Source organism: Somniosus microcephalus, chromosome 19 (assembly GCF_052327205.1).
Source record: "Somniosus microcephalus isolate GS21.2 chromosome 19, FLI_Smic_1.0, whole genome shotgun sequence".
Taxonomy (NCBI): Eukaryota; Metazoa; Chordata; class Chondrichthyes; order Squaliformes; family Somniosidae; genus Somniosus; species Somniosus microcephalus.
In genome coordinates, this window is record NC_141005.1 from 18,234,986 (window position 1) to 18,247,945 (window position 12,960).

The window sequence follows — 12,960 nt, forward strand, 5'->3', positions numbered from 1 at the left end:
TCACTCAAGAAGCTCGACACTATCCAGGACAAAGCAACCCGCTTGATCGGCATCCCATCCACCACCTTAAACATTCACTCCCTCCATCACCGGCGCACCGTGGCTGCAGTGTGTACCACCTACAAGATGCACTGCAGCAATTTGCCATGGCTTCTTCGGCAGCACCTCCCAAACCCGCGACCTCTTCCACCTAGAAGGACAAGGGCAGCAGGCGCATGGGAACACCACCACCTCCAAGTTCCCCTCCAAGCCACACACCATCCTGACTTGGAAATATCTCACCGATCCTTCATCATCGCTGGGTCAAAATCCTGGAACTCCCTCCCTAACAGCACTGTGGGAGTACCTTCACCACACGGACTGCAGCGGTTCAAGAAGGCGGCTCACCACCACCTTCTCAAAGGCAACTAGGGATGGGCAATAAATTCCGGCGTTGCCAGCGACACCCACATCCCATAAACAAATTTATAAAAAGTTGAAAGAAGTGCCCTATATTTGATTAATAAACATTTTTTGTTCAGGGTTAGGAACTCAATTTGGAATATTTGGAGCAGAGGGACTTTGATGAGCAGATACACAGGTCAATGAAAGTGGCAGTGCCGGTAGATAATTGAAGTAATTGAAAAGGCAATCAGGATCCTTTTGTAATGAGAAGCATTGAACATAAAAGCAAGGAGATCGTTTTGAACTTGTACAAGGCCATAGACCACCTCAGTCACACTACCACGTGCAGCTTTGGACACCCCTTTAAGGAAAGATATGAAAGTAATGGATAAGGAGCAGTGCAATTTTAAGTAGGATATTGAAGGGTTACAGTTATGAAGAGAGACTTGAGGAGTTTGAGCTTTTAGAGCTGAGAAGGCGAAGGAGTGATTTGATGGAGGTCTTCAAAATTATGAGGGGGTGTGATGAGTTAAATTGTGATAAATAGTTTCCACTGGTTAGCTAACAGAAAAAGAAAAGTAAGACTTGCATTTCTATAGCGCCTTTCACGACCACCGGACATCCCAAAGCGCTTTACAGCCAATGAAGTACTTTTTGGAAGTGTAGTCACTGTTGTAATGTAGGAAATGCAGCAGCCAATTTATGCACAGCAAGCTCCCACAAACAGCAATGTGATAATGACCAGATAATCTGTTTTTTAGTGATGTTGATTGAGGGATGAATATTGGCCCAGGACACCGGAGGAGAACTCCCCTGTTGCTCTTCTTCGAAATAATGCCTGTGGGATCTTTAACGTCCACCTAAGAGAGCAGACGGGGGCCTCGGTTTAACGTCTCCTCCAAAAGACGGCACCTCCGACAGTGCAGCACTCCCTCAGTACTGCACTGGAGTGTCAGCCTAGAATTTTTGCGCTCAAGTCTCTGGAGTGGGACTTGAACCCACGACCTTTCTGACTCAGAGGCAAAGGAGGCTACCCACTGAGCCACGGCTGACACTAGCTGGTAATGAGAGGGCATCAAACGTAAGATAATCACAGAAAGAATCGATAATTGCGCAGTGGGTGGTTGGAATATGGAGTGCTCCGCCATAAACAGTTAAATCGTGGTCATAAATCCCTTTTAAAAGGGAATTAGATAGTTGGTTGAAGAAGAGGAATATTAAAAAGGTCATGGGCAGACTTGGAATTAGACGAGGTGAGACAATCACCACGACGGGCTTGATGGGCTGAAAGGCTTGTTTCTGTGCTGTGGCACTGTAATTCATTCCTGGAGTCAGTCACCGTTACCATAGGGTTATGTGTAAAAGATTCTACGTACATTCCCATAGACAGAAGGTGCAAAATACACACCAGATCTTATCATCGTTCTTTTGCCCCTGAATGAAACAGCCCAAGGATGTTCAAATTTCAAGCAAATGATGTGTCTCTTAGTGACTAAGCATTGGAGCTAAATTTAAAATGGGCCCTTAGCAGAGTACGTAATAACAGGAATTTATTGTAGTGTGAAACAATTTATCAGCCATCTAGCTGACTACATGATTAGAAGCAGTATACCAGAATGAAAGGAAAATAAGAGGGGGAGGGAGCGAGGGGGGAAGGGGGAATGAGAGAGGTGTAAGGGGGAGAGGGGAGGGGGAGTAGGGAGAAGAGAGGGGGAGGGGAAGGTGTTAGGAAGAAGGGGAGAGAAGAGGAAGGGGGAGGGGGTGGGGGAAAGGGGAGGGGGAGATGGGAGGAAGGGAGGGGGAGGAGGAAGCGAGGGGAGGAGGAAGGGAGGCGGGAAGGGTGGGGGTGAAAGGGGGGAAGGACTTCACAGAATCATAGAAATTTATGGCACAGAAGGAGGCCATTCGGCCCATCGTGTCTGTGCCGGCCGACAAAGAGCTCTCCAGCCTAATCCCACTTTCCAGCTCTTAGTCCGTAGCCCTGTAGGTTACAGTATTTCAAATGCATATCCAAGTACTTTTTAAATGCGATGAGGGTTTCTGCCTCTACCACCCTTTCAGGCAGTGAGTTCCAGACCCCCACCACCCTCTGGATGAAGAAAGTTCTCCTCAACTCCCCTCTAAACCTTGTACCAATTACTTTAAATCTATGCCACCTGGTTATTGACCTCCCTGCTAAGGGAAATAGGTCCTTCCTATCCACTCTATCTCGGCCCCTCATAATTTATACACCTCAATCAAGTCTCCCCTCAGCCTCCTCTGTTCCAAAGAAAACAACCCCAGCCTATCCAATCTTTCCTCATAGCTAAAATTCTCCAGTCCTGGCAACATCCTCATAAATCTCCTCTGCACCCTCTCTGGTGCAATCACATCTTCAAAATAATGTGGTGACCAGAACTGCACGCAATTCATGCTCAATTTCTCCTCTCACTAGATGATGCCAATTGCATCACCCCAACCATTGCCTTGGCTGAGATTATCTAACTCATAATAAACCATGAAAGGAACCTGGATCCTCACTGTCCTTTATGGTTAAGCAGGTGTTGCTTTTACTGACTTAGCCGTTGGGGGAGTTCAAACAGCAATTATAATGAGGCTTCTAAAGCTCTGTCCCAGTTCTCTTTGACTCACGTGCACAATATGGTAGCCTAGATGTCCATAGCGGGGTACCAGTCTCCCGACTGTAGCAAGTTACCAGTGCATTTCCATCCAGTATAAAGCTTGGGTCGCAGCTGAACTGTATTGTGGATCCCACCAGCAGCTTGGTGTCCGATATGGAGCGACTGGCATGTTTGACTTCCCCAGGATCTGTGCAGTACATAACTAGAGAGAGAGAGAGAGAAAGAGAGAGCTTACATCCTGAAAAGCAAATGAGCTATATGCACCTTTAGTCATATTAGGACTAAAGTATAATTTCACAAATAATTTATAGCACATGCTTCTATTAGGACACAGTAACAATGACAAAAGACCATTTGGCCAATTAAACCCCTGCAACTTCCACAGAGTACGTACAATATGCCCTATTATGGACTCCCCCCTGCTTGTTTGATTTTCTGAGGGAAAGTTCTCTATAAATACTACTTGATTGTGAAGGAATAAGCCATATAACCCATTCAGAAAAAGATACCATTCTATGAAAGAATTCTGGCCTCATTAAAACATGACAAACTGGGTTTGGAAATCTAGAAACCTAACTATGAAAAAGCTGTGATGTATTCTGGCTGTTGAGATAAGATAAGTTGTTGACACTGAATCAATAACCTTATTGAAACAGAAGCTTGGAGGCTCCTGACGGTCTGGATCTTTGGAAAGAAAACAATGGTGTATCCTGGTTAAGGTGTTCTAAGTTACACTTCGTAAAGAGGCACATAAAATTAAGAAACATATGCCTTCGTAAAAATGACATCAAGTAAAAGAAACACCTGCTACCACACCGTTTTTGTGTTAAACTTAGAATACCTATGGAGGAGAGACATGATTCTGTGTTACAACCAGCTGAGGTGACTAAGAATTGCATAGATCACCCTAGTTAAGGTGTTCTAATTGCAAGAGCACAAACAAAAGACCTTAGTAACAATGACATCAAATAGAAACACCTGCTGTCACACCGTTTTTATGGTACGCTTGGAACACCTGGCGTAGAGACATAAGTCTGTAATGCTACCAGCTGAGGTGAATGTAAGAATAGCAGGGGTCAGCAGAAAAATGACTAGAGATAATTAGCTTACATCAGCAGAAAATTTCAAAGGAAATACCACTGTAAAAGGGTATAAAAATTGAACTCTCAAATGGGATAATAGACTCGCTTGAAGGGGCAAAGCGATTCTCAGGCTTCAGAGGCGGCTCTGTAAGTCTTCAACTCTTAGTATCTCGGGGATCAAGGTACTGTATTTGATTTTGGTGGATATTCTGAATAAAATTAAGAACTGTAAAACTGTAGCGAAGTTAAGATTTGAGAATAAGGATCTCTGAAAATAAGATTGAAAAGCTTTCTCTTTTTGAAACTGTTAATGTTGCGATTGACTCACCAACTGTAAAATACATGTCGGTTCTTTAATAAATCTATATATTTTTAGAATTGTCTCACATAATACTTCTGTATCAAACTCATGAACGCAATCTCTGTACACTGGTGAGGAGTTGCAGAATTCTGGAGGAGTTTTCCGGACCCTCATAATATCCGTAACGTTACAGTCTAGCTAAATTTATTAAAAGTGCTATCTGGAGGACGGTAACATTTTCGGGTTGTTCCTTTCCTTTAGGGAGAGATAGTCCGGCCCTTTAGACCCAATTAAGCATCTTTAGAATTCAGCTACCTCAAACTTTAGTTGAAAGTGAAAGTCTGAGGAATACGCCTGATCCGGGGTAGGGCTAGGACTAGTAATAATCCTTTCATGATTTCCAATGATAATGCATCAAAAATCCACCCATACATCTCTACTGTATACCCTGGCGTGTCATCGCCCTGACAACCTTCCTTTCCCTCCGCATGGAGCCATGACGTGAGCTGCTTTTGTAGGTAATGACAGCACCATTAACTGGGATCAAAGCTGGTAACATACTCCATCCTCTCACCAATAATCCACGTTCGCCTATTAAGTTTGTGCTGGGCAAAGAAAAGCAAGTAGAGGGCCGAAGTGCTTCTGAAGATCTGCACTGAGTACAGTATCTCACGTTGGGAGGATGGGGCGGAGGGGCTGCTGAACATTGAAGCTTTCTGCTTGCTGCCTCTGTCTTTGTTCCAATATTTCGGCTATCCCCAAGGGCCCCTATGATGAATTCAGCCGCAGCCCGTGTTATGTTCTTCCCCCACCCCCCTGCCCCACAACAACCCCGCTCTATTGTACGGATGCGAACCAATCCTCAGCGTGTGATAAGAAAGTGAACTCATGCACAACCAGGAAGAGAATCATTGCTCGAAAGGCACTAACTGAAAGGGTAAAGAAAGACTTGAATTTATATAGCGCCTTTCACGACCACCGGATGTCTCAAAGCACTTTACAGCCAATGAAGTACTTTTTGAAGTGGAGTCACTGTTGTAATGTGGGGAAACACAGCAACCAATTTGCGCACAACAAGCTCCCACAAACAGCAATGTGATAATGACCAGATAATCTGTTTTTGTTATATTGGTTGAGGGATAAATATAAGGTCAGGACACTGGGGATAGCTCCCGAGTTTTAATCGATTTTTATTGTTCTTATCAAGGTTGGTGATTGAAATACTATAAAACGCAATCACTTTCTGTCATACATTTAGCGATGGATCTGATCCCAGAAAGGCAGCAACTTGCTTTTTCATTGATGTAACTAGAATCTCATGGTTGTGAAACAGTTGATTAAAGCCTTGTTTTATACTCAAACCAAGTGCTCAGTAGTCTTTTTACATCAATTTAATCAACTGTTTCACAACCATGAGATTCTAGTTACATCATATTTCCTGGTTAGAAAAACGTCCTGAGCAAGCTGGGCCCATGCCCGAGCATTTATGCTCCTTGGGCGGCGCCACCAGCTGGCCGCCCAGTGTTATTTCATGAGTCATTGCTTCATGAATGATAAGACTCATGACACTCCTCACGTGTAAGAGGACATCTCAGAATACTATCTTAAAGTTATCTGTTGCTTGTCTGAACCCGTGTTCCTTTGCCCTATTCCCTCTGTTTATTTCGAAGATAGTATTCTGGATTAAGCTTTTCCATACCACTCACCATCTTATGTACCGCTGTAAGATCGACCTTCAGAGGCGTCTTTTCCAGCAGAAGAGCCCAACGGTCTTCCCTCATAACTCAGACCCCTGACGCTAAGAATGAGCCCTGTGGCTCTTCTCTGCACTGTCTCCAGTGCTTGAATTTCCTCCTTGTTTCTCGGCAAGCATAACTGGATGTAATGCTCAAGGTGTGGTCTAACAGTGTTAACGGTGGCTCAGTGGGTAGCACACACAATCAATTAATATATGTTGCAGAAAACAAATTAAAATTCAGCTTTTGATGTTCATATGTGGTGGAGGAATGGCTGTGCAGAGCGGCGGAATGGATTTGAATGATACAATGGAATGATCACGATGTTGTAAATGTTCTTAATGCTCAATAAATAATGGCCCAGTAATTCCGGGCCCAACGCGTGAGTACGGACGGGGTACTCACGCGTGGGCCCGATGGAAGTGCCGGTTTTCAGCATGCACAGCGCATGCGCGGAAAACCGGCATTTCCTGTCCTCTGAACCAAGGGGTTCAGAGGACGAACGCGTGTGCGCAGGAGTCTGCGCGTGCGCGCTGAAATTCCTTTTTTTCCACAGGTTTGCGCGTGTGTAAGGGCCTCTCCTTTTTACGAATGTAAAAAGGAGACGTAAGGACTTCATTCTTTAAGGTAAGTGGTCTATTACTTAAAATTATAACATTTTTTCCACAGCTTTATTGTTTTTAAGGACTTTACAGTAAGGTAAGTGTAGTTTTAGAACCGATTTAAAAAAAAATTATTTTTTTCAAAAATTTGATTAATTGTTTAAAATAGTTTTTTAAAGTTATTTATAGTTTATTTAATTATTGGGATTTTTTTAAAATTTTATTTAAAGTTAAACTAGTCTTTTGGGCACCCGTACTTTTCATGAGTTTGACAGTTCTTACTATCAAACTCATGAATAAAGTTTCCCCTCCCCTGATTGGCTGCACAGTGCTCATCTGATCCCAGCCGGCACATCGAACTAACTACGTCGCTGGATCAGGTAAGCACAACGCGCTGACATCTGAACCGGGCCAGTGACAGGAATTCCAAGCAGGCCCAGGCTTCAGATATCGGTGCGCCGGGTGAGTGCACATCGGGGGCTTGCACGCGCGGCAAGTCCCCGAACCTAATTTCTGGGCCATTATACTAAAAAAAAAAGTGGGTAGCACCCTTGCCTCTGAGTCAGAAGGTTGTCGGTTCAAGTCCCACTCCAGGGACTTGAGCACATAAAGCTAGGCTGACAATCCCGTGCAGTGCTGAGGGAGTGCCGCACTGTCGGAGGTGCCGTCTTTCGGATGAGACGTTAAACCGAGGCCCCCGTCTGCGCTCTCAAGTGGACGTAAAAGATCCCATGGCACTATTTTGAAGAAGAGCAGGGGAGTTATCCCCGATGTCCTGGGCCAATATTTATCCCTCAATCAACATAACAAAAACAGATTATCTGGTCATTATCACATTGCTGTTTGTGGGAGCTTGCTGTGCGCAAATTGGCTGCCGCGTTTCCCACATTACAACAGTGACTACACTCCAAAAGTACTCCATTGGCTGTAAAGCGCTTTGAGACGTCTGGTGGTCATGAAAGGTGCTATATAAATGCAAGTCTTTCTTTTTTTCTTTAACCAGAGCCCTGTACAGTTTCATCAGAACTTTCACTGACTTGGAGTCTACTGCTTTGGCTGTCGGTCAACATCCTATTGACTTTGTTGACTGCTCCTCTGCAATGGCTGGATATGTTGAGCATTGAGTCCACTAGGACTCCAAGGTCTCTTTCGATTTCATCCGTAGCTATTTCAATACCATTCACAGATTGCACATGCTGCCCATTTTCCTGCCCAGGTCCATTTCTTTACACTTCTCTGCATCAAATTTCATCTGCGATTGTTCGGCCCGCTCACATGTTTGGTTTCGCTCAATCTCTAGTTTCTGGCTGCCTCCTTTTGTTCCGCTGCCCTCCTAGTTCGGTATCATTTGCAATTTGACCGGTTTTCATTGCGTTTCCGAATCCAAGACTGTGATGTAAATTGGGAGTGGTCCCAATTCGGAGCCCTGGGGCACCCCCTCAGTTCTTCTCCTCCCTGACATTACCCCCCTTTTTTAGTACATTTTTTCCTCTACCCTTCCTCTTATCCATACTCACACTCTGCCTCGAATCCCCACAGCTTTGAGCTTAATCAGTAACCTTTCATGTGGAACTTTATCACATGCCTTTGGGAACTCTAAATACACATCATCATAGGGTCCAGCAGTTGACTTGGGCTGTCACCTCCTCAAAGAAATCGAGGAGAAAATGAACCCAGCCGTTTTATGGGGTTTGACATGAATCTTGTCATTCATGTGGAAATGACTTATGAAGTAATACTGGGCGACCTGCTGGTGGCGCTGTCCAGGGAGAGTATAAATACTCGGGCATGGGCCCAGCTTGCTCAGGACATTGTTTAACAGGAACTAGTGAAGGACACAACTAGATCTCCATGTTGTAAAACAGTTGATTAAAGCCTTGTTTAATACTCAGACCAAGTGCCTAGTAGTTTTCTTATGTCAGGGTTCATGTCATTTTAATAGGCCAGGTGCAGGTTCACCGCCTGGCAGAATCTACTGCCTGGGAGTGGGGGAGCAAAATTAACCGTTCCTGCAGGCCTGAGCGGTCAGCAGCAGTGTTAATGGCCATCGGCTGCTGGGTGATTCCTGGGATGAGCGGGTTGTCCTATCAGGAGAGATTGAGTAGATTGGGCCTGTACTCTCTGGAGTTTAGAAGAATGAGAGGTTGCACCTGAACCAGAGCGGGACAAATATCCTTGCGGGGAGGTTTGCTAGCACTGTTGGGGGGGGTTTAAACTAACTTGGCAGGGGGATGGGATACAGAGGGGAGCTGAAATAGGGGGTGATGTGCTGCCAATTATAGAGAAAAAAACAAGTCAGCTTGGTAGACAGGGCAAATATATAAGGGCAAGGCTGGATGGCATCTATTTTAATGCAAGGAGTCTTGCAAATAAGGTGGATGAACTGAAGGTGTTGATAAACACATGGGAGTATGATATTGTTGCTATCACAGAGACATGGTTGAGGGAGGGGCAAGACTGGCAGCTCAATATTCTGGGGTACAGAATCTTCAGGCGAGACAGAGGGGGAGGTAAAAGAGGAGGGGGTGTCGCAATATTAATTAAGGAGTCAATTACTGCAGTAAGGAGGGATGATATATTAGCAGGTTCCTCTAATGAGGCCATATGGGTGGAGCTTAAAAACAAAAAGGGGGCAAGCACTTTGCTGGGAGTGTACTATAGGCCTCCAAACAGTCAGGGGGAGATAGAGGAACAGATATGTAGGCAAATCTCAGAGAAATGTGCAAATAATAGGGTAATAATAATGGGGGATTTCAACTTCCCCAATATTAACTGGGATAGTCAAAGTGTGAAAGGCTCAGAGGGTGTAGAATTCTTAAAGTGCATCCAGGAGAGCTTTTTGAGCCAGCATGTAGAAAGTCCTACAAGAGAGGGGGCAGTACTGGACCTAATTCTAGGGGATGTGGCCGGCCAAGTGGAAAAAGTGCTAGTAGGTGAGCACTTTGGTGACAGTGACCATAATATGGTGAGATTTAAGGTGGTCATGGAAAAGGACAGGGATGGGCCGGAAATAAAGGTTCTAAATTGGGGGAAGGCCGATTTTAATAGGATAAGGCAGGATCTGGCCAAAATGGACTGGGATCAGCTACTTGTAGGAAAATCCGCATCGGAGCAATGGGAGGCTTTCAGAAGGGAGATTGAGATCATACAATGGCAACATGTTCCCGTAAAGGTCAAGGGTGGTTCCAAAAACCACAGGGAACCTTGGATGTCAAGGGATATACGAGAATGGATTAGGAAAAAAAGGAGGGCTTTTGGCAGATACAAAAGGCTAAAGACGGAGGAAGCCCTAGAGGAGTACAAAAAGTGCAGGGGGATACTTAAAAAAGAAATTAGGAGATCAAGGAGGGGCCATGAAATAACACTGGCGAGCAAAATAAAGGAAAATCCTAAGGTGTTTTATAAGTATATTAAGGGTAAGAGGATAACCAGGGAAAAAATAGGGCCCATTAGGGACAAAAGTGGCAATCTGTGTGTGGAGCCGGAAGATGTAGGAGGGGTTCTAAATGAATTTTTTGCATCTGTTTTCACTATGGAGGAGGACGATGTAGACATAGAAATAGGGCGGGGGGACTGTGATATGCTCGAACATATTAACATCGAGAGGGAGGAGGTATTGGCGGTTTTAGCAGGCCTAAAAATGGATAAATCCCCAGACCCGGATGAAATGTATCCCAGGCTGCTGTGTGAGGCAAAGGAAGAGATTGCGGGGGCTCTAACACATATATTCAGGACCTTTCTGGCCACAGGGGATGTGCCAGAGGACTGGAGAACCGCTAATGTAGTACCATTATTCAAGAAGGGAAGTAGGGAAAAACCGGGGAACTGCAGGCCAGTGAGCCTAACATCAGTGGTGGGAAAATTATTGGAAAAAATTCTGAGGGACAAAATTAGTCTCCACTTGGAGAGACAAGGATTAATCAGGGATAGTCAACATGGCTTTGTCAAGGGAAGATCATGCCTGACTAATTTGATTGAATTTTTTGAGGGGGTGACTAGGTGTGTGGATGAGGGTAACGCAGTGGATGTGGTATACATGGATTTCAGTAAGGCCTTCGATAAAGTCCCACACAGGAGACTGGTCAAGAAGGTAAGAGCCCATGGAATCCAGGGTGCCTTGGCACATTGGATACAAAACTGGCTTAGTGGCAGAAGGCAGAGGGTGATGGTCGAAGGTTGTTTTTGTGACTGGAAGCCTGTGGCCAGTGGGGTGCCACAGGGATCGGTGCTGGGTCCCTTGCTGTTTGTGGTCTACATTAATGACTTGGATATGAATGTAAAAGTTATGATCAGTAAGTTCGCGGATGATACAAAAATTGGTAGGGTGGTAAATAGCGAGGAGGGTAGCCTCAGTCTGCAGGACGATATAAATGGGTTGGTCAGATGGGCGGAACAGTGGCAAATGGAATTTAACCCGGAAAAGTGCGAGGTGATGCACTTTGGGGGGACTAACAAGGCAAGGGAATACACAATGAATGGTAAGACCCTAGGCAAGACGGAGGTGCAGAGGGATCTGGGTGTGCAAGTACACAGATCCCTGAAGGCGGCGGAACAGGTGGATAAGGTGGTAAAAAAGGCATATGGGATACTTGCCTTCATTAGCCGAGGCATAGAATATAAGAGCAAGGAGGTTATGATGGAGCTGTATAAAGCACTGGTTAGGCCACAGCTGGAATACTGTGTGCAGTTCTGGTTGCCACACTACAGGAAGGATGTGATCGCTTTGGAGAGGGTGCAGAGGAGATTCACCAGGATGTTACCAGGGCTGGAGCGCTTCAGCTATGAAGAAAGACTGGGCAGATTGGGTTTGTTTTCCTTGGAGCAGAGGAGGCTGAGGGGGGACATGATTGAGGTGTACAAAATTATGAGGGGCATAGATAGGATGGATACTGAGGAGCTTTTTCCCTTAGTAGAAGGGTCAATAACTAGGGGGCATAGATTCAAGGTAAAGGGCGGGAGGTTTAGAGGGGATTTGAGAAAGAACTTTTTCACCCAGAGGGTGGTTGGAGTCTGGAACTCACTGCCTGAAAGGGTTGTGGAGGCAGGAACCTTCACAACATTGAAGAAGCATTTGGATGAGCACTTGAAATGCCATAACATACAAGGCTACGGACCAAATGCTGGAATATGGGATTAGATTAGACAGGGCTTGATGGCCGGCACGGACACGATGGGCCGAAGGGCCTCTATCCGTGCTGTATAACTCTATGACTCTATCTCATTGAAACATATAAGATTCTGAGGGGCGATTGACAGGGTAGATGCTGAGAGGTTGATTCCCCTGACTGGAGAGTCTAGAACTAGGGGGCATGGTCTCAGGCTAAGGGGTCGGCCTTTTAAGAATGCCTTCTGACGTAATAAAGACTCACTACGCACTTGGTTGTACATAAAGCAAGGCTTTAATCAACTTGTAACAAAACATGGAGGTCTAGTTAGTAGTCACTAGCTTCCTGTTTCCAGATTGTTTCTGGTCAAGGTGGGCCCACGCCCGAGTATTTATACTCCTCGGATGGCGCCCTCAGCTGGCCGTTCAGCAGTACTTCCTGAGTTACTTCTCGTAGAAGTTGCAATTTATGACACCTTCACTCAGAGGGTTGTGAATGTTTGGAATTTTCTGCCCCAAAGGGTTGCAGATGCTCAGTTGTTGAGTATATTCAAGACTGAGATCGACAGACTTTTGGACTCTAGGGAAGTCAAGGGAGATGGAGATGGGGCGGGAAAGTAGAGTTGAGGTCGAAGATCAGCCATGATCTTATTGGATGGTGGAGCAGGCTCGAAGGGCCGTGTGGCCCACTCCTGCTCCTAATTCTTATGTTCTTATGTCATTTGGCTGCTGTTCCAAATAGCAGGCAGAAGGCCTGAAGCTTGAAGCTTCATTGCAGGACCTTAAAAAAAGGCCATCTATCTTTTTGGGTCCTCTATGTCCTTGCTGCCTGCCCCCTTAGACCCTTCGATATGAGTAGGACCGGGCACAAAGAAGCAAGGCCCAATTCTTGGCGGTGAACCTGCAAACGGTTCTCCGCTGATGTTAATGTAGGAACTATTAGGTCTCTCCCGTCTTATTTCCATGAGAACCCCATGCTGTTGCCACAAGAACTCCACCCTTTTGAGGGGAACCACAGGAAATCCCTGTGCAATGCAAAGAGGACCTGGAGACTTGGCACCATGACTCTCTTTTTTCCTCTGGTTTGCACCCAGAAAACAAAGCAGAGGAAAATCAGCTCGATGACGTCT

General features: G+C 45.4%; 1 protein-coding gene across 3 annotated transcripts in view; it reads right to left on the reverse strand.

The window, feature by feature from the left end:
• The window catches only part of LOC147103585 (seizure 6-like protein), a 321,234-nt gene that overhangs the window by 36,577 nt on the left and 271,697 nt on the right, over positions 1 to 12,960 (reverse strand). For all 3 annotated transcript variants that reach the window (XM_086012034.1, XM_086012033.1, XM_086012035.1), the window contains exon 12: positions 3,016 to 3,207. In XM_086012034.1, the coding sequence (XP_085868160.1) occupies positions 3,016 to 3,207 (192 nt within the window). The remainder of the gene's footprint in view (positions 1 to 3,015; positions 3,208 to 12,960) is intronic.